The 19,908-nt window shown below is 45.8% G+C and overlaps 1 protein-coding gene across 1 annotated transcript in view; it reads left to right on the forward strand.

The window, feature by feature from the left end:
- Window positions 1–19,908, forward strand: part of efnb1 (ephrin-B1) — a 97,943-nt gene that overhangs the window by 20,078 nt on the left and 57,957 nt on the right. Inside the window, exon 2 of the mRNA XM_080745843.1 lies at window positions 18,309–18,586. Coding sequence (XP_080601969.1) covers window positions 18,309–18,586 — 278 coding nt within the window. The remainder of the gene's footprint in view (window positions 1–18,308; window positions 18,587–19,908) is intronic.

Here is a 19,908-nt window from a genome sequence, read left to right on the forward strand (position 1 = left end):
TGCCCCCCTCCCACCCCACCGCCTCCCTCGTCATGATTCACAGACATTAACAGGATAAAGACATCTCTCTCACTGACAGCCTGTCATTCACACATGCACACACATGCACGTGCGCACACACACACACACGCGCGCGCACACGCACACTTACATACAGGCATTGTGCGCTCGTGTGTGTGCCTTGTGTTCTTTCTTGTTCAAATGAAAGGAGCGCCGACATGCACTGTTATGAATCATCGGAAGCCATTTGCAAGTCTAATGGGCAGCTTCATTGGCGCTGCTTTGCCGAATAAATCTGGATTCCTCATCTTCACGGTGGCTGTTAAAGCGAATACATCAGCAGCTACTAAAAAGTGGATGATTGCGTGTCAGTTCTGCACTCATTTATCTGCGTGCATCTATTATCATCATGTGATCATGTCAACAGAACAAGGCTGCGGGGACAGACAGATGGGCTCTTACAAATCTCTCCCTTTGGCTGCAATCTCGTTTAAGATGTAATGCTTCTCTCCGCTTTAAACTCATTATGTTGCATGCATCTGCAACCCCTTGTCATCCAGAGAGAAAAAATGCCCCAAACCACTCTTTACATCTACTCCATTTAGGAATATATGTACACTCCATGTATGATATGCTCTATATAGAGCCCATAACCGTTAGTTTACACTGATTTACTTGGTGGATAATGATCGTATCGTCGCCAGCATATCAGTTCACGCCCACTTTAGAGCACGGTATCTTTTTTTTTTTTCTCCAATGGCGTCTGCAGCGCGCTGATTTATCGAGGAATAATCTCTCCAGTTTAGTTTACATAGCAAGGATTGCCTGTTGGAGGGAGACGGTTTATTGCAGTCATGTAGAGACATGCCCTCCGCAAAGCAGGTGTGGACCTGCTAGCTCATCTACTTGCTGCTTTGGGTCGTTCTTTAGAGGAAGAAGAGGGAGAAGGGGGGGGGCGGTGCTCCCCCAGCACTCAGCAGTGGAAGCTGCCTGCGTGGCACATTCATTAACCTGGTATCTGGATAATCTCCTGGCTAATTCATTTAGTCCACAGAGCGCTCCCGTGTATTAATATCCTCGCAGAGAGCCCCGCCTTTTCAAACCACCCGCCCCCCCGCCCTCCTCACCCCCCCGCCTCTTCCTCTCGGGATGCGGCGGCGCAGCGTAGCCATGGCGATGATTGTGTGTCATTATTTCGCCCGTCGGATGAGTGACGTCCCCGAGGGCCGGAGCCGGGGTTTGTCCACGGGCCAATTGAGAGGGGCTGATTAGAATTGCAAATGGCCGCCTCAGTGTTGTGTTTATTGTGTGTCTCAATATTGGAGACAATCAGGCGAATCAAAGCTCTCCGCTGGAGAGATGGGGCGCCGAGGTGCGGTGGGCCTCCCTGCTTGGCACCGTGTCCTCCATACTCACACACACACTGCTTCCTTCCCTCGACGCTTGCCACCCCCCTGTCTCTCTCTCTTTCTCTCTCTCCAGGCTGCATGTAGGTCCTGGAGTATGTGCCCACAGCTGGAGAGAGAGAGAGAGAGAGAGAGAGCGAACCACTAAATCTAGAGCACTCTCAATCATCTGTAGTGTCGCTGCCCTCTCACACAGCTGAGAAATATTAAACACGCTTTATGATAATGAAAGCGCCGGCGACAGACATAAATATCAGAGGCAAAGTGCTGAAGGATTAAAATGTCTTGTACGTTTGCTCAGAACAGAGATTCGTCATTGGAGGTTTCACGGCTTCTGGAATCGTTGGAGGCAGAATTATCGGCTTTTTCATCAGCGGGGGTCTTGTTCTTTTCTTTTTTTCCCTGTGCGTGTCTGAGAAGTCTGTCCGATGAAGAAGCCGTGACCCATATCATAGGCATGGGAATAATCTGATGGCTGTGTGTAGTACCCGCTGTCAAGATGAGCGAAATGGGGCCCATCGACAGGATGGCCTTATTACTGTATGGTTGCATGACTGAGAGTGGCGCAAAGTGGCTGCTACACACATTTCCTCTGCAAATCACTTGTAAAATGCTGCCTTCGCCAACAATTGGCCATTACCCTGTCCTAGCCGTTGACTCCGTGTTTGTACAAGGTTCTGTTAAAGCCATCTGAAAACCATCCAGGCCCATTGTACCAGACAGGAAGCTGGTGTTTTACCTCACCATGTAATTCAGTGTGTCAGTTGCTCTGAGAGGCCTATCTTCTCTTGTTTCGCTACTGTTGGCTTGCAAAGAATTTGTGTGTTTGTACGTGTGTGTGTGTATGTGTGTGTGTGTGCCATGTGAGTTGTGCGCGCGCTTCAGGCCGCGCATGCGCACGTCCCTTGCGCGAACACGTGCTAATCCCCCAGGGTCATGCATGTTCCCCAATATAGAAGCGCACGGCCAGTCCGGACAGGCATATACCATAGCGCGGAGCCAAGGTATGAACATGCCCACCGAGACAGGTATATCGCTACAGGGAAGTGTAACAGTTAAACGCTGGTTTGCAACACCACACACACGTGTTGCAGCTCACACCGCTGTAGGCTAAATGAAAAAGCTGGGAGACGAGGAATGTGATCGCACTCCCGTTTGAAAATCCCCTGGACTATCCCGTGGTATAGAGGGGCTTTAATGTGAACTGTGTGCAACGGGGAGGGTGGATGGGGGTTGGGGACGAGGGGGCGGCCACTGCTGCAAGACCCTGACGTGACTGACATGATACGATTGAACGTTATTAAGGCCTCTCACAGTCCAACAGCCACAGTGAAAGCATGTGTGGAGAAGCCGCCGCCCGCGGCCTGTTTGGACAAACCCTGTGTGCTGTTGAGCCTGACAGACCGTTGATGAGGGTTCCTTTAGATTGTGTTCACGAGGGAGCGAATGAGGGAAAGCAAAGAAGAGTGTGTGTGTGTGTGTGTGTGTGTGTGTGTGTGTGTGTGTGTGTGTGTGTGTGTGTGTGTGTGTGTGTGTGTGTGTGTGTGTGTGTGTGTGTGTGTGTGTGTGTGTGTGTGTGTGTGTGTGTGTGTGTGCGTGCGTGTGCGTGTGCGCGTGACATGGATCAGCCAACATGGCTATTTGCGCACAAGTGTGCGTGAACGGAGCGAGGCGAGTTCACGAGGTGACATCTCGTCAGCTGTTTGACTTTCCCAGTTTCCCAGGGAAGCAGTTTTCGCGAACAATACAGAAGACAAAAAAAAGAAAAGGAAAAAACCCCCACAAGCCACTGACAATTTAAAACGGTCTCAACAACAGCAAAATATATATAAAAAAAAGCAGTTGTTTGTCGGTGACTGAATTATTGCCGTCGTGGAGACTGGAGACGAGGGAAGCGAGTGAGTGACTACAGTGTGCGCGTAGAGGACAGATATCACCTAGTGGACTCCTTCAGTCATCCATCTTATGGCATTCGCCACAATAGCAGGAATACATTAAAAACCAAAAAGAGCGAGTCAGGAAGAAAGGAGACACAAGATAAATATTGTGTTAGGAGTTTCCCTCCCTCTCTGCTGCAATTGTCTTTCACATTGACAGATGAACAATGAGAGTGTTTTGAACTTTGCTGCGTGCTATCTTTTACTAGTGGGTTCAGAACCGCCCTGTCAGAGCTCGCTGTATTCTGCCAGAGATTGATTGATTGCCTCTCGTGTGCCTGTGTCTTCCCTTTTGTTCTTCCTGGCGGGGTTTGGTTGGTCTCCAGTAGCCTGACTTCACTGTTTCTGTGTTATATTAACACCTGTTAACAACACATACGCATTACGCACGCACGCACACACACACATACACACTCATGCACACAGTCATAAAATACTCCACTCTGCTTTGATCGTGGAAAAGTTGCTGTAAAGTCTCAGAACCAGTGGCAGAGTGTTTGCTAATTAAGAGAGGAGTTGTGTGTGTGTGTGTGTGTGTGTGTGTGTGTGTGTGTGTGTGTGTGTGTGTGTGTGTGTGTGTGTGTGTGTGTGTGTGTGTGTGTGTGTGTGTGTGTGTGTGTGTGTGTGTGTGTGTGTGTGTGTGTGTGTGTATGCGTGCGCGCGCGCATACACGTGTCCTTTTTTTAGGCTATGGGGAAATGAAGGCAACGGAAACACTTTTTTTACAGTGATTGTTATTTTGGCGCCAAGGTTGGTTTGCGTGGGCTGCCTAGACTTTGAGAAAAACAACCTTCTTAACAAGTTCTGACTCATTGATTGCATCGCATCAAACTTCCATCAAAAACGATCACAATCACAGCGATATTATCTTGTCATGCTAGCGCTTTTATGTGTTGTGTCGGTGGAGATCTTTTGGACAAATGTCTTTGAAACGAGTTGAATTGCTTTAAAGACGAGCAAAATAATCTCCTCATTGACAAATTATTTTATTTGATCTTTTCTCCAAATTTAGTTTCAGATCCATCCACACCATAATAAAGGACTTAAGATATTTAAGACACTTTTTCCCCCAGCGTAGCAGTTCATCAGCGGCTGTTTTAATCCTCTCTGAACAGGGCCAGAAAGCCCCTGGGAGTCTGACAACCTCCCGCTTCCAAGGGTGGATATTGAAAATTAGCTAAAATTAGGTAAAAAACCATAGCCTGACTCTCATCCGGAATTAGCTCTCCGTTTTGCTTCATTACTGAGTCTGAAGCTGCCACCCGTGGAGGAGTTTTAAATCTGGCTGAAATAGAGGCCTGTAGTTCAAATTGAATTGAACAGTGATTAGGTCCAACTAAGCCAATCGGACAACCTTAACCGCGGAACAATACAGAGCTCTGTTTTACCCACGTGTGTTTGACTCCTTGTTCCTGAAACAACCACCAGAGAAAGGTTGCATTTCATCACCGCACTAAAACCAAGTAACACCAGTCTACGCCGCAAGAACTTAACTTTGTCGACATTTAGATAAAGTGAGCATTACCCTGACATGTCTGTGCAACGTTTCACTGAGCAGGAGTCGAGAGAGCTAAGACCCTGTGCAGACAGGCGGCACAAATCCAATTTTTGGCCTATCCAGATTAGAATCTGATTGGTTTTTATCAAGTCTGAACAGCAAAAAGCACATGGAAACTGATTTGAGTCAGACTTGAACCACATTCCTAGGTGGTTTGAAATGCGATTGCAATCTGACTTCTAAAGTTCTGTCTCAGTCGAGAAACCCAGACCCGAAAATAGCCAATCGACAACCTCACACAATGCGTCACATTGCAAGTACATGTCACCAAGCATTACTCGCGCCTACGTTGTTACGACGTCACCACAGCAACCAATGGAGATGGGTCAATACGCAAATCGCCTGAATACAAAAATCCGATCTGTTTGCCAATAACAGTGTGGACAGTTGGTCCTAAAGATCGTATTCCATTAACAAAGGATTTGTGTGCAGTCTGAACAAAGCCTAAATGCCATGCAACCAGAGGTGTAAAGTACATTTACTTAAAGGGATATTCCACTTTCAAAAAACTTTTTGTCATTGTATGGTCTAATTAGGCTTGTATGAACACCCTGAACAGTTTTTAATTTTCTTCATTCAGTATTTAGATATTTGATGTAAATGTTATCTGGCTCAGGGTCTCTCCCCACACACACTCATTGTAACTTCAAACTCCATTTTAACCATGATAGATTCATTAAAAACACCCATTATTTTTTCTGGTGACTCATAATACCCCCCTAATACGTGAGCAGGCCGTGTTTTTTCCATAATGTTTTTCATTTATTTTTAATATATTTTTATTGTATTTAATTTTTTCCATTTTCCCAAAGAATTATTAAAAATACATGAAAAAACGTTATGGAAAAAACATGGCCTGCTCACGTATTAGGAGGGTAGTATGAGTCACCAGAAAAAATGATGGGTGTTTTTAATGAATCTATCATGGTTAAAATGGAGTTTGAAGTTACAATGAGAGTGTGTGGGGAGAGCCCCTGAGCCTGGAGGGCCTGATAACATTTACATCAAATATCTAAATACTGAATGAAGAAAATTAAAAACTGTTCAGGGTGTTCATACAAGCCTGATTAGACCATACAATGACAAAAAAAAATTTTTTGAAAGTGGAATATCCCTATTGGATTAAGATTTTTGAGGCGCTCTCTGATATTCTGGACACCCAAATTGACCCTGACCCAATACTAATTATCTTAGGCACATCAGACCCCATTTCCAACTTGACAAGTTCACAACGACATCTCCTTTCATATGGTCTGATTACAGCAAAGAAGCTGATTTTAACTCATTGGAAAAAAGAGGAAGCACCTGCATTTAAACACTGGCTTAATGAAATGACTAGTACACTTCACCTTGAGAGAATACGATATTCACTTAAAGACAGACAGGCACAATTTGATAAGATCTGGCTGCCCCTTGTCCGTTACCTGAGTAGAAGGATGATGTTAGTGTAAACAGACTTTTTATTCTAATGCATGTCCATTGGACAATTCATTCTGATTCTCTATTATGCGTTTCGTCACTGAGCAGTAGGGGTGGGAGGGTATGAAGGGGTTGTTTTGATGACATATTGTATTTTATTTCTTGTTTTCAGCTCTTTCCTTTTCTTTCTTTCTTATATATGCTAAAACAGAAAATTGTTAATCTTATAACTGATACATCCTGTTGTTGATAATCTGTTGGCAATAAAACTTATTTGACAAAAAAAAAGAAAGTGGAATATCCCTTTAAGTAATGTACTGTAACATTCTTAGGTATTTGTAGTTTACGTGAATTTCCAATACTTTTACTTCTACTCAACTACATCTCGGATGCAAATATTGTACTTCTACTCCACTACATTTATTAGAAAACCTTATTTACTATTTACTTTTCAGAAATTATAATATTATATTATAAAACATACATTAACCACTTTAGACCTATTTTATACCTAGGCTAATTGAAAATAGCAGATCTACAAGCTCACGACGAGTCACGATGTGGCACATTTTTGAACTTTTACTTTTTGTACTGTCTGCCAAACACTTTCATACTTTTACTCAAGTACATTTTGAATTCCCGACTTTCACTTGTAACAGAGTATTTCTATAAGGCAGTATTGATACTTTTACTTAAGTAAAAAAGGTATTTTTCCACCACTGCATGCAACCAAAGTTTGCCTGTAATTTCACCAGGGCTGCGCCTTGTCCTTGAAAACAAAAAAGGAATCCTTCATGTATAATGTATGACACACGCTGTATGAGCACATAGATCCATACGCGGCGTCCAGGCCGGGGCGGCCTGTGCCAGCGGGCATGATGAACAGATTGATTAGCTGTACGAAATGGCCTGCATGGTTTCACTCAGTAATGCGTTCCGAGAGGGGCCTGGCTCGGCGTGAACCCGGCCCTGTGTGATGTCTGTGTTATCGACGGGGCCCGGAGATACGCAGAGCAGAAAATGGCCGCTGGTTCACAACCCGGGCAGCTGCGTGGGCTTCGATAATGGTTATGATTCTCTCTCTCTCTAGTCTCTGGTTCCTTCTTCCTTCCCCTCCAGTGGGAGTGAAACACTATCCGGTGCGTATGAGAGATGCTATTGTTCGTCTGGAAGGGTTGCTCATGTCTTCTCCCTTGCGCTCTGCTCGCCGCTGATTAGAACCTTGCATCGTGCTCCAGCTCCTCCTGACTCCCGGGTGCACAGGCCCCCTCCTCGCCCCGGCCATGGGATATTCTGGCCTACACGACTGTCCCCGTCCCTCCCAGCCAGCAACTCTGGCTCGCTTTTGGCCTGTCGCACGCACAAACAAGCACACCCACACAAACACGCTCTCGCACACACAAGCATATATGGATGCTCATTATGCGTGCGCGCTCACACAGCGAAACCCACACTCACACCACGTACAGTACAGTGAGTTGTGTCCAGGCTGGTTTGGCAGAGACTGTAGACGGGGCCTGTGGAGAGATCTTTACGGAGCATGCAGAGCCCATCTGTGGCTGCTCCTCGGTGATGGGAGGCATCTGGCTGTGTGTGTGTGTGTGCGCGCGCATGCACGCATGCATGCATGTGTGTTGCATTTGTGTATGTGTGTTGTGTTGTGTTGTGTAGTGGCCAGGGAAGAAACTGGGAAAGAAGAAAAAGGCTTGTGTGTGTTTGGGTCACAGAGCAAACCCCAAGATGAGGGCTAAACTCAGGCTGAAACAGACCCAAACCTCTCCTCTCCTCTCCTCTCCTCGGCTCTCCTCTTCTCCCCTCGTCTCCCCTCGCCTCACCTCCCCTCCCCTCCTCCTCCAGCTGTAAGAGCTCATTCCCTGGTGCTCCGGGGGTGAATAAGTGGAGACTTAGAGAGCATCGGGCCTGGGCCTTCTCTTCCCTGTCACTGATACCACGGGATGACGTTCAATCACGACCGCACGCACCCCATCCTCTTAACCCCTCCTGGGCTCAGTCAGCGGCTGATGGAAACCACGGAGGCCCACGCTGCCTTCTCCTCCCCATAACGACTCCTGACATTATTCTCACTTACGGCGAGCTCCCTGGTGTGTCCGCCGCCGCGGAGCGACGTCGTCCACTTCCAAGCGTCCTCCTCTCCCTGGCACAAGCCATCTGGGCATCGTCTTGTTAGCTCATTACGGCTGCTGTATGATGCAGCTCTCTTCATCTGACAGTGATGGAGGGCCAGCGTATTGAGCTGTCTTGTTTGGCTCAAGACGGAGGTGTCTAAAAGTGTCTTTCTCTGTGTGCGTGCGAGTGTTGGGGGCAGTGGTGTGAAGTAACTAAGTACGTTTACTCAAGTGCTGTACTTATGTACAATTTTGAGGTATTTGTACTTTACTGGAGTACTACATCTCGGACCAAAGATTGTACTTTTACTCTACTACATTTTATTTTGAAACTTGAGTTACTAGTTACTTATAAATAGGAATTATGATATGATAAAACATTCATGATCAACTTTAGGCCAATTTTATACCTAGGATATTTAAAAATAGACGACCTACAAGCTCACAACGTAAGCTTGTAGATCTGCTATTTTCAAACCTTTTTGTACTCTTGATACTTTAAATACATTTTGATGCCAACACTTTCATAATTTTAATCATGTACATTTTGTATTCCGGACTTTTACTTGTAACAGAGTGTTTCCTCCATTGTAGTGTAGATACCTTTACTTAAGTAAAGCATGCGAGTACTTTTTCCAACCACCGGTCGGGCGGGGGATGAATTTTACAGCCGTCTTGTGTGCGACTGTTGCTAAGAGTCACGCTGAATCTGATTTGCTGTGCATGCCAGCGTGTTGACTGGGCTAACAGAAAGCTTGTGTGTGTGTGTGCGTGTGTGAGCACACATTTGTCTGTGAGAGAGATAGAGTGTCTGTGTTCACACATACAAAAGCGTCCCTCTGCGGGGCGGAATGCAGGATATTCCGTCTGTCTTTTTTTTTCTGTGTGACATCTTCATTTATACCCTCCTAATAGGGACAGCCCAGACAGGAAAGTACAAGCTTTCCGCTTTTTCAACAAGTCTCTCTTGTCGCCCAGGCTTATTGGGAGTGTTCAAGCATTGAGAATTGAGTGTGTCGGGCCTGTAAGCCTCTAGTTTTTTTTAGGACGGCATTCGCTGTAGCGCCACAGGTAGGCTCTCGAGTACAGCTCGTCTAGCCTTTGGTGCCCAGCAGTTCTACTGAGATTGACCTGCTTTTTCTGTAAAAAGGGTCAAATCTTCCCCGCTTTGTTCTCCATCGCCTCGGCCAGATGGGCCGTGCTTTTGCTTAGTTCTGCAGAATCGGGTTTGCAGAATGTGTGTAGGTGTGTGTGTGTAGGTAGGTAGGTATGTGTGTGTGTGTGTGTGTGTGTGTGTGAACTGAACACACGCACGTTTGGCAGAGTGCAGGGAGAGCGCTATGTGTGTGTGTGTGTGTGTGTGTGTGTGTGTGTGTGTGTTTGTGTGTGTGTGTGTTTGCATGCCGGCTGGCCCCCGTGACGCACACCAGCGCTCAGTCAAGTTGTTTACTGTGTTTGACATGTGCGGAAATCAGTGTGTGTATACTGCGGGGTGTGTGTTTATGTGCGTGTGTTTATAGCCAGCCCTCCCTAAGAACATCTGACCCTGTGGATAGACTCAGACAAAACCCAGCTATGTATACAAGCACCCCAGCTGAGCCCATGGCTACAGGCACGGACCCACGACCAGCTCCACTCGTCCACAAACCCGACTTTGGCATAACCAGAGGGGAAGTCTCTCGCCGGTCTCAGATCAGCCCGTCGCCGTGTCTTGATGCCGACAAGTATTATTTTCTTCAGAGCCAGATAAAGATGCTGACTGTCAGATAATGTATGCCTTTCTCCCTTCCAAGTGCACGAAAAGATCACAATGTGTCAACAGCGGCCCGGAGAATCTCAACCACACATCGGAGCGCGGCCATTTCAGAAGTCACTCGCTTGAATGTTTCCATTGTGAGGGGGTAGAAATATGCAACATCTATCTTGGCGGAGCCGAGAAGCGTGGTTTTCAGGCAAAGCCCGCCTCCGCAGGCTGAGTGCTTAATATTGATTGACTTGAATGGAAACAGGACATGTTTGCACATCGCATGATTACATGAACAGTAGGTTGCCTGAGGGCTGTTGAAGCGGCATTAAATCCCTCTCTGTAATGCCTGTTGCTCGGTACGCCGCGGCAACGCAACATGCTCTCACCACAACTCAGATTTACTTACTTAAAGACCCCCCCCCCCCCCCCCTCCCCTGAATATAGTTTTTTGATTGGTCAACGTCTTTTTGAAGGTGAAAAACTGTGTATTTGTCCATGAACCCCCATATGAGAATATTTGGTGGCAGGGACCCCAATACAAGATTTGTGTTGTTAAAGGAATAGTTCCTCCCCTAATTTTTCCCATCGATTACTCACCCCATGGAGACTTGAATTTAAGGATATTATTTTTTGTTTTTGTCTATACTGCCTCCCCCTGGACAGTCGGGGCACTTGATGGAGGCGAAAGGAACTGGTTTGAATAACGTGTTCCTTCCACACACTAAGTCCAACCGGGGAAGCTCCCCCCTGTCAGGTGATAAGAAGCGGCCTGCTCACTCCTCATGCACCCAGGTTGGCAGAGGGAGAGTAGCACCAGGATTACTGCTTAGGCAATTGGCTCTGGATGAAAAATGGGTTACAAAATCGTAGGATAAAAGAAATATATATATTAAAAAAAGTAATCAATAGAAAGAAATAGAATTTTTGGGTGAACTATCCCTTTAAAATGTTTAAAATATTCCACATTTTTCACTTTTTTTTCCAAGAAAGATAACTGGCATTTCTTTTGAACTGCATATGTATATAGGTTTAAAGTGCTTATGTGGTCTAGTCGCTTCCTTTCATAGACCTGGTTGCTTATTTCTCTTGCCAAATCTGGCAACACTAGAGAAAAGATCCGCAGTAGTCTGAATTACCCCTTAAGCACCGGAGTGGAAATGTCACGTTGACAAGAAATGACTGAGACGTTGGAAGTGCTTGTGTGTAATCACACACAACAGCCCAATCCAGGAGGTTATGGATATTGGATACACATGGCAGTTACCGTCATATGAAAACTCTTGTCATCTGTTGTTAGTGGTGGAGGCGGATGACGGGGGAGGTAATGTGTGAGACAGAGAAATGATAATTGATGAGGGAACATGTTTTCCTGACGCGGTAATTACTTTTAGCCAGTATACCTGTTATCTTTTTGGAGTGTGTTTTGCACAGTCGTTGAGAGAGAAATTGGAGTGCTGGACCTGGAGTGTACTGGAAAGGGTCACGCTGCAGCAGACAGTGAAAATCTGTAGTGTTCACCGTTCATTTCACTCTTACGCAGTGGTGTAAAGTAACTAAGCATATTTACTTAAGTACTGTCATAGTTTTAAGTAAAATGTAGAGGTATTTATTTGTGCTTTACTTGAGTTTTCCAATTTCCATTACTTTTACTACACCAGTATATCTCAGATCCAAATATTGTACTCCACTACATTTATTTGAAAGCTTTTGTTACTAGTTAATTTGCGGATATAAATGACAATATTCTAAAATATACATGAACCACTTTAGCCCGATTTTATATACCTAGGCTATTTGAAAATAGACAATCTACAAGCTCACAACGCGTTGCAATGCAACGCGTTGTGAGCTTGTAGATCTGCTATTTTCAAACATTTTGTACTTTTACTTTTGTCCATTTTAAGTATATTTTGATGCCATCACTTTCATACTTTTACTAAAGTACATTTAGAATTCTGGACATCTACTTGTAACAGATTGATACTTTACTTTTTTTAGTAAAAATAAAAAATAAAACGTTCTTTTCCACCACAGCTCTTGCGAGTTGAAAAACGTCTACCTGTCTAGAAGTGGGCACAGATCTCCCCTCCCTAGATAGAGACGGATCACTTCATCGACGCACGCGTGATTAATTGGTTTTAATTGATATGTATGGCATGTCCACGCTGCTACTCTGGAGGAACTAATCAATTTGACACCATTCTCTTAATATCAGCTTTTCCCCCTTTTCTACCCCCTCTGTGTGTGTGTGTGTGTGTGTGTCTCTCACACACACACAATCCCTTCTCTCATGGGTCGTCCATTCAGTGGCCAAGGCTGCGTGCCAGCGTGCTCGGACCCCGGGGCAGTTGCCCTGGGCGGGCCTGTGTGTAGAAATACGTTAAGTTGTATAAAATGTATTAAAATATTGAAAATAGCCAATCTGCAAGCTCACAATGCGTCGCATCGCGACCGAGCTTGTAGATCTGCTATTTTCAAATGACAGAATACATTTATATAGGATTGAAGTGCTTATGATGTGTTTTGTAATAATCATCAAAATCTACAAAGTAACTAGTAACTAAAGTTGTCGAATAAATGTAGTGGAGTAAAAGTACAACATTTGGATCCGAGATGTAGTGGAGTAGATGTAAAAGTGTTGGAAATGGGAAACACTCAAGTAAAGTACAAAACACCTCAAAATTGTACCCAAGTACATCAACGTAGTTACTTGAATCCACTGGGCGGTGAATCAACAGGGCGGGCGGTCCTTCAGTGCCGGATGGGTGGCTGGTTTGCTGGCCGGGTGGTGGTGGTGGAGGAGAGATGTAGATGGGGAGGGGGGGGGGGGGGGGGGATTGATTGGGGTGTGGAGGAGGCTGGATGTGGAGCTGGATGTGGCGGCTCTGTGAGGGTCTTTTTGAGTGGGCCCCGGTGTGGGCGGCGATTCATATGGAAGTGGGCGAGGGGCAACGGCGCTTGAATAGGGGAAGGCTGGGAAGGTCCAGGATGCGCCCCGCCGTGCTTTTGTGTACTCCCACATCCGTGTGTGTGTGTGCGACTGTGCGCGTGTGCGAATGCGTGTGTGCATGTGTGTTGAATGGAGGGGAGGGGTGGCATATGTGAGATCATGTGTGTGTGCATATTCACCAGTGGAATGTAAAAAAGGGGGGGCTCTTCTCTCTCCTCTCCTCTCCACGGCTCTGTAATGTTGTTTTCTGTTCTCCGTTGGCCCGTGCTGTCGTGTAGGTCTGTTTTTCCAGGCTCTTTGCTGTGCCGAACGCTCCACGGAGCCCCGTCCAGATGAAACAAAATGAAACTCGTTTGGTTGTTTTGAAAGTGATTCTCTTTATTTGGTTTGGTCCGGTCCTGTCCCGACCCATTTGACACGGGGTTGGGACGGGGTGTGTGCGCGTGTGTGTGTGTGTGTGGTGAGAGAGAGAGGGGTCGAGTCTCCTGTTAAAAGTCGATTCCAAGAAGCATCCTGTGTCGCTTCCTCTGCTGTGCTTTCTCTCTCTCTCTCTCTCAGTGGTGTAAAGTAATTAAGTACATTTACTTAAGTACTGTACTTAAGTACAATTATAAGGTGTTTGTACTTTACTGAACCAATACTTTTACTTCTACTCCACTACGTCTTGTATCCAATTATTGTACTTTTACTGCTACTTTTACACTATGTTTATTTGAAAACTTTAGTAGTTACTTTGCAGGTATAAATTACAACAGTTAACTTAAAACATGCATAAACCACGTTAGCCCTGTTTTATACTGTGGCTATTAGAGAATAAATGTCAAATTTTCAAACAGTTTGTACTTTTACTTTTGTTACTTTAAAGGGGAATACCACAAATTTTCAACATTGAACTATATATTTGGCTTGCAAACTTTGATGACATCAAAGTACTTTGCAAGCCAAACCCCACGATCAATCCTCCAGTTCTAGGCAACACATGAGGGTCTTTTTTCTTATTTCCACACAACAACTCCAAGGTGTATTAATGACATAGTTCAATGTAGAAAATGAGTAGTATTACATTTCAATGCCAACACTTTCATAGTTTTTACTCAAGTTCATTTTGAATTCCGGACTTTCACTTCTACATTGCTGTATTTGTACTTATACTTGAGTAAAGCATTTGAGTACCTCTTCCACCACTGCCCTCTCTTTCCCACTTTTAATCAACAGGTCTCATGAGTTTCCACAAAGCTATCCTGAGCAGGACTCAAAGATTCAATTCAACCCCCCAAACCCTCTCCTTCTCTGCCACACCCTCGTCTTTTTGAACCTCTCACAGTCAGAAACGTCCAATAATCTCCCTCTCTCTCCTGTTCTCCACCCCTCCTATACCAGCGGTGCTGTAAAACGCGGCGGGCCGGGCATGTTAGCGGCGTGGCGAGGAGCTGATTAAGCCGACAGAGAGACAAACGGGGCGAGAGGAGGGGGAGTGGAGGGGGGGGCAGACACGGTCTCCCAGCCCACCCGTTTAGACTTCAACATCCTGGACCGGAGAGCCGGAGCCCTCGGCTTGCCAAGTGGAGGGCTTTTAAACTGGGCTAAACACTAATTGCTGCCCTATTTCTTTTATGTTGCTTCTTTTTCCCATCTGCGACGCCGCTTTCCAGACCTCTGCCACAGCCAGAGCCTCATTATAGCAGACAGTTAACAAAGGCTGAGAAACAGAAGCACAGAATTCACTTAGGATAGCTATCCAAGCCGCCCCGGCTCGGAGGCCTGCTCGGGAAAATTGAATCAATGACTGGGGCCAGGGCTTGTGATTAAGCCATTTAGATCGGGTATGCATTATTGCGTATTATAATTTTATGCTTTAACTATTGGAAAAATAGCAGATATACAAGCTCCCAGCCGCGCTGCGAGCTTGTAGATCTGCTATTTTTGAAAAATCGTGAAAATTTGAATTTTGACCCAATTTTGACACGATTCTATAAGTGTCTTTTGAATCCTTCTAAGGTTTTTTGAAAAACCTATATTTCTATGTCAGTGGTTCTCAAACCTTTTCATGTGAAGGACCCCCAAAATTATATGTATTTGGCCACGGACCCCCCATCACAACCCCCAGCACACATTTTCACGACTATTTCAAAAATAGCAGATCTACAAGCTCGCAGCGCGGCACTCGGTGCCGCGCTGTGAGCTTGTATATCTGCTATTTTTCAACAGTTAAAGCATTCAATAATTCTAGGCCTACATGGCTTAAAATCCTTGAGGGACGTTACGATATGAAGATTTCTTTAGACAATCTTAATTAGTCATCTGTGGAATGAATGGCTGCATCTCACTTGCCATAAGAGGAGCAATGGGATGGAATTCGGGGGGCGGCAAGAAGGAAAATGCAGAGTGATATTGTGGTTGGGGATATTTGTGTAGCAGAGTACAGAAACTTTTTATTTCGAGAAGAAGAAAAAAGTTGTCTTGTGTACAAAAGACTTGGAATGAAAGTTTAAACGCCTACTTGTCAAGTGAAATGAATCATGGGTTAATTTGTGATGTTTGCCCGGTCTGTTTTTGTCTGCTTACTCGCTTAGGGATTTTTCTTCTCACTTGTTTTTCTGTAGGTGTTTCTTTGTGTGCGCGTGTGTGTGTGTGTGTGTGTGTGTGTGTGTGCGTGTGCGTGTGTGTGTGAGTGACATAGAGGGGTGTTGAGAAAGGAAAGGGGCGAGGAGGAGAGCGTGAAAGAGTGGGATGAGGATGTTGAGGAGGTGAATAAGAGTGGAGGATAAAGCCTGGAGGAGGGAATGAGATTGGGGAACAGAAAATAAGGGGCTGAAATGGGGGGCGGGGGAGGGGGGGGGGGGTGATGGTGAAATTGAGAGAGAGAGTGAGAGAGAGAAAGAGAGAGAGAGAGAGAGAGAGAGAGGGGTGGTCAGCTACAAAGCCTAGCGTTGCCATGGAAACCTGTTTATGCCTCGCTGGTGCATCTTGTAGATCCAATTAGGGACTGATTGTGTCCTTGTCTTCATACACACGTGCACGTGTGTGTGTGTGCGTGCACTCTCTCTCTCTCTCTCACACACACGCACGCACGCACGCGCACACACACACACACACACACACACACACGCATGCATATATACATACATACATCGATGCTGCTGAAAACCCAGCAAATTGTCGGGAGTGGTTCAGACAAAGGATGCCCCATGTCTCTCTTATCGCCCGCTCGAATTAGTTACCCCCCCCCCCCCCCCCCCCACAGCATCAGACAATAGCAGGGAAATACCGTCTCACCCACTTTGAAAACCCCGGCCCGCTACGAGAGCCCCCCCCCCCCCTCCTCCTATCTGCATACTCTTTCATGACATCATATATGGAGGGAGGGCGGGATGGATTCCGACTATTTCTTTTTGTTTTTCAAAAAAACAACAAAAAAAATCATTTGGGATTTATGTCCCCTTTGTGTACAAAGGAAGCCGTTTATTTATTCAATAACGCCGCTCTGTCCGGAACAGGGTGGCTTAAAAAAAAAAAAAAAGCAAGCCACTTTTTTTTTATTCATCGTGTTCGTTTTCATGAGGGGAATTACCTTGAAAAATGGCTCTTTTTTAAGCCATCGTTTTCATACAATGGCTGGCTCTCTGCCCGCGCTTAAACACCACAGGAGATGGAGGAGGTCCAACCATCATATGCTCCCCTCTCTCTCCCTCCCTATCTCTCTCTCCCTCCCTCCCTCCCTCTCTCTCTCTCTCGCTCTCTCTCTCTCGTCCTCATCACCTCCCCGACCACCATCAGACTTCCATCATCCTCCCTCGGAAAGCGTTCCTCCTCTTCCTCTCCCGGGCCCTATCTGAGGAGTCAGTTATTTAGTGGTGAAATGATCGTGAAATGAGGGACTGAAGATAAGGCGAGATTACTGAGAGAGGGAGAGAGAGGGAGAGAGAGGGAGAGAGAGAGAGAGAGGATGAGGCAGCATGATGTCTTGTTAAAACGTGAGGGGTTTCAGAAAGGACAACAACTGCATTGCTCTGGTCTAAAAAGCCTGCTTGAATCTGCTGCCATGGGCAGATCTAACAGATAGCTCCCACTGCTGTGACCACAACACACACATACACGCATGAACACACACACGCACGCATGCACGCGCGCACACACACACAGGCAAGCCGTGGTCAGTCTGGCTGTCTGTGTTAATGCTTGGCTAACTGGGACAGCAGAGCTGAACCATGCTGACATGTTAAGCCCCAAACTGCCTCAGAACAATGATTCAGCCTGTCTGTCCCCCATCAGACCACAACCTCAGCTCAATTCACTGACCAACACACGCACACATGCACACACACACACGCACACACACGTCACGCACGCACGCTTGTGTACTCGATGATCCCTGTGGCGGGCCATCTCCCTCCCTCTCGTCTCTCCCGCCGCACACTCACACACACACTGAGCTTCCTCCTGTTCTCTACCTTTTTAGTGAATAAAAGCGAACAGGAGCTGATCTGATTGAGTTGGCACCGGGGGGGTGCGGCGGGGAGGTACAGTAAGGCCACATGGATTATCTTAATCCCTCCGTAGGTGATCGGGGGCCAGGGTTTGGCGGGGAGGGGCCTTGGAAAGGGGTCGGAAGGCGGTGAAGCCTTAACCCCTTCCGGCGACCCCCCGCACTTTGTTCGCCATCTCCAAACACGTTACCTCTGAAGTGGGGATATTAACGCTGAAAACCTTGGGTCTTAACATGAAACGGTCACTGAATCCTCCCTGGGCCGCATTCCGCTGACAGAACACGGTTCTCTTTGGCGGCCATTTTGTTGGGGCCTGAGAAAAGGGGTTAAAGCGGCCGTTTGGATTCTTTTTTATTATTATTGTTTTTTTTTTTACCTGTGAGAAAACTTCTTGGGAAAGTTGGCAGTAGCCGGTTATTGCTTTTTTGATACAGGCATGAAAAGAAACCTAATTCGCTTATCTGCTGCCGCCCCAACAATGCGGTACGTGTTGTCTGGGTCCAAACTAAATGCACTTATTTCTGGACTGGACCTGCTCCAGACAATTCTAAACCAATTAACTCCATGCTCCCACAAGTCCCTGGATTGTATGAATTCAATTTGAAATGTGTGTCCGGTTGTCTCCAGCTCAGGGGTTTTAATTTACCCCTCATCTTCTCCTCTTCCTTCTACCCACAGCTTTCTGGCAGGGAAGGGCCTGGTGATCTACCCGGACATCGGGGACAAGCTGGACATCATCTGTCCCAAGGCGGACCCGGACAGGGGCTACGAGTTTTACAAACTGTACCTGGTGAAGCGGGAGCAGGCGGAGAGCTGCAGCACGGTGCTGGACCCCAACGTCCTGGTCAACTGCAACAAGCCTGAAAAGGATATCAAGTTCACCATCAAGTTCCAGGAGTTCAGTCCCAACTACATGGGCCTGGAGTTCAAGAGGGATGTCAACTACTACATCACCTGTAAGTTAACTCCCAGCAACACAGAGTTCAATTAACTACATCACCTGAAATGTTCTCCCTAAACACTTTGTTAAATTAACTACATCACCTGTAATTTACTCCCATAAACACTACTAGTTAGTATAAGGGGAACATCAACATCAACATCATCACCCGCTACTTTTTAATAGCCAAAGTATAAATAGGGTTAAAGTTGTTAGACTGATTGTGATGCTGTATATTGTCTAATTTCGCTGGGGACCCCCTGGTACCCCCTCAAGGACGCCCGGGGGGTCCCCAGGCCCCACGTTAAGAACCTCTGAACTACATCACCAGTAAGTTAACTTCCATAAACAGCATTTAGTTAAAGAGATAAATGAACTACATCACCAGTAAGTTACCTTCCACAAACACTGGTTAGTGGTTGTTGATACTAGCAGGGGTGTAGTGCCCATTAACACTTCACCATTTGTACCCATTTCACCGTTTGATAACCGACTTTGATCAGTTGTAAAACATTATCTTTTTAAGTGCTTTTAATTTGTATCGTTTAGGAACATCGTGTACAATGTGGAGTGGGCCTGCATTTCTTCTCAAATAACGCCGGTATTTGGGCTTATAAAGCAGGTTCTTTTCACAAGTGGTTGTGCTATCTGTGATCTCTATTGAATTGCACAGTAAACAGGCTTCTGTGTGCTCTGTGTCCCTGGTAGATAGTGTAACTAAGGCCACTGCCGATATGAAGAGCTTTGCTCCAAAGTGAGATGACCTCCATTTTGGAAACAAGGAAAAAAGGAACATCTGTTCCTATGAAATGGTTGCTGGCAGGAAAATAAAGTGCATTATGAGATACTATAAAGTTTATTGGAATCATATGACAAAAATACTAGTATGTTTCATAGAGGCAATAATTTTTGATGGAACCTTTTGTGGTTTTTAATATTATTTGATGCATTGAAGCTCCCCCCACCAAAAACAACCCAATTGATATATTACTTCTATTAAAATACCAAATAAACCTAGATTTCCTCTTTTGTTAAAAATGTCTGAAAACATTTTTTTCATTTAAGTTTGAAAGTTCATTCTCTTTGAAGGGGGGAAAACCACTAAATCTGAATTACGTTATTCTTTGGATCTTCCCCTCTCCAATCGATACTCCCTACAAAGCCACATCACAAGGGAGCTGAGGAGTTCGTGATTTTATCAGCCAACGCTTTGAGGAGCTGCTGGCGTTGTGTATACAGGGATTACAGACTCAAAGAACATACATTTGCACTTGTTTGTGCTCCTGCATCCACAGCGAGATTTACAAACAACCCTGCCCAGGGTGTGTCAAGGGAGGA

This window comes from Nannobrachium achirus, assembly GCF_963921795.1.
Source record: "Nannobrachium achirus genome assembly, chromosome: 17".
Taxonomy (NCBI): Eukaryota; Metazoa; Chordata; class Actinopteri; order Myctophiformes; family Myctophidae; genus Nannobrachium; species Nannobrachium achirus.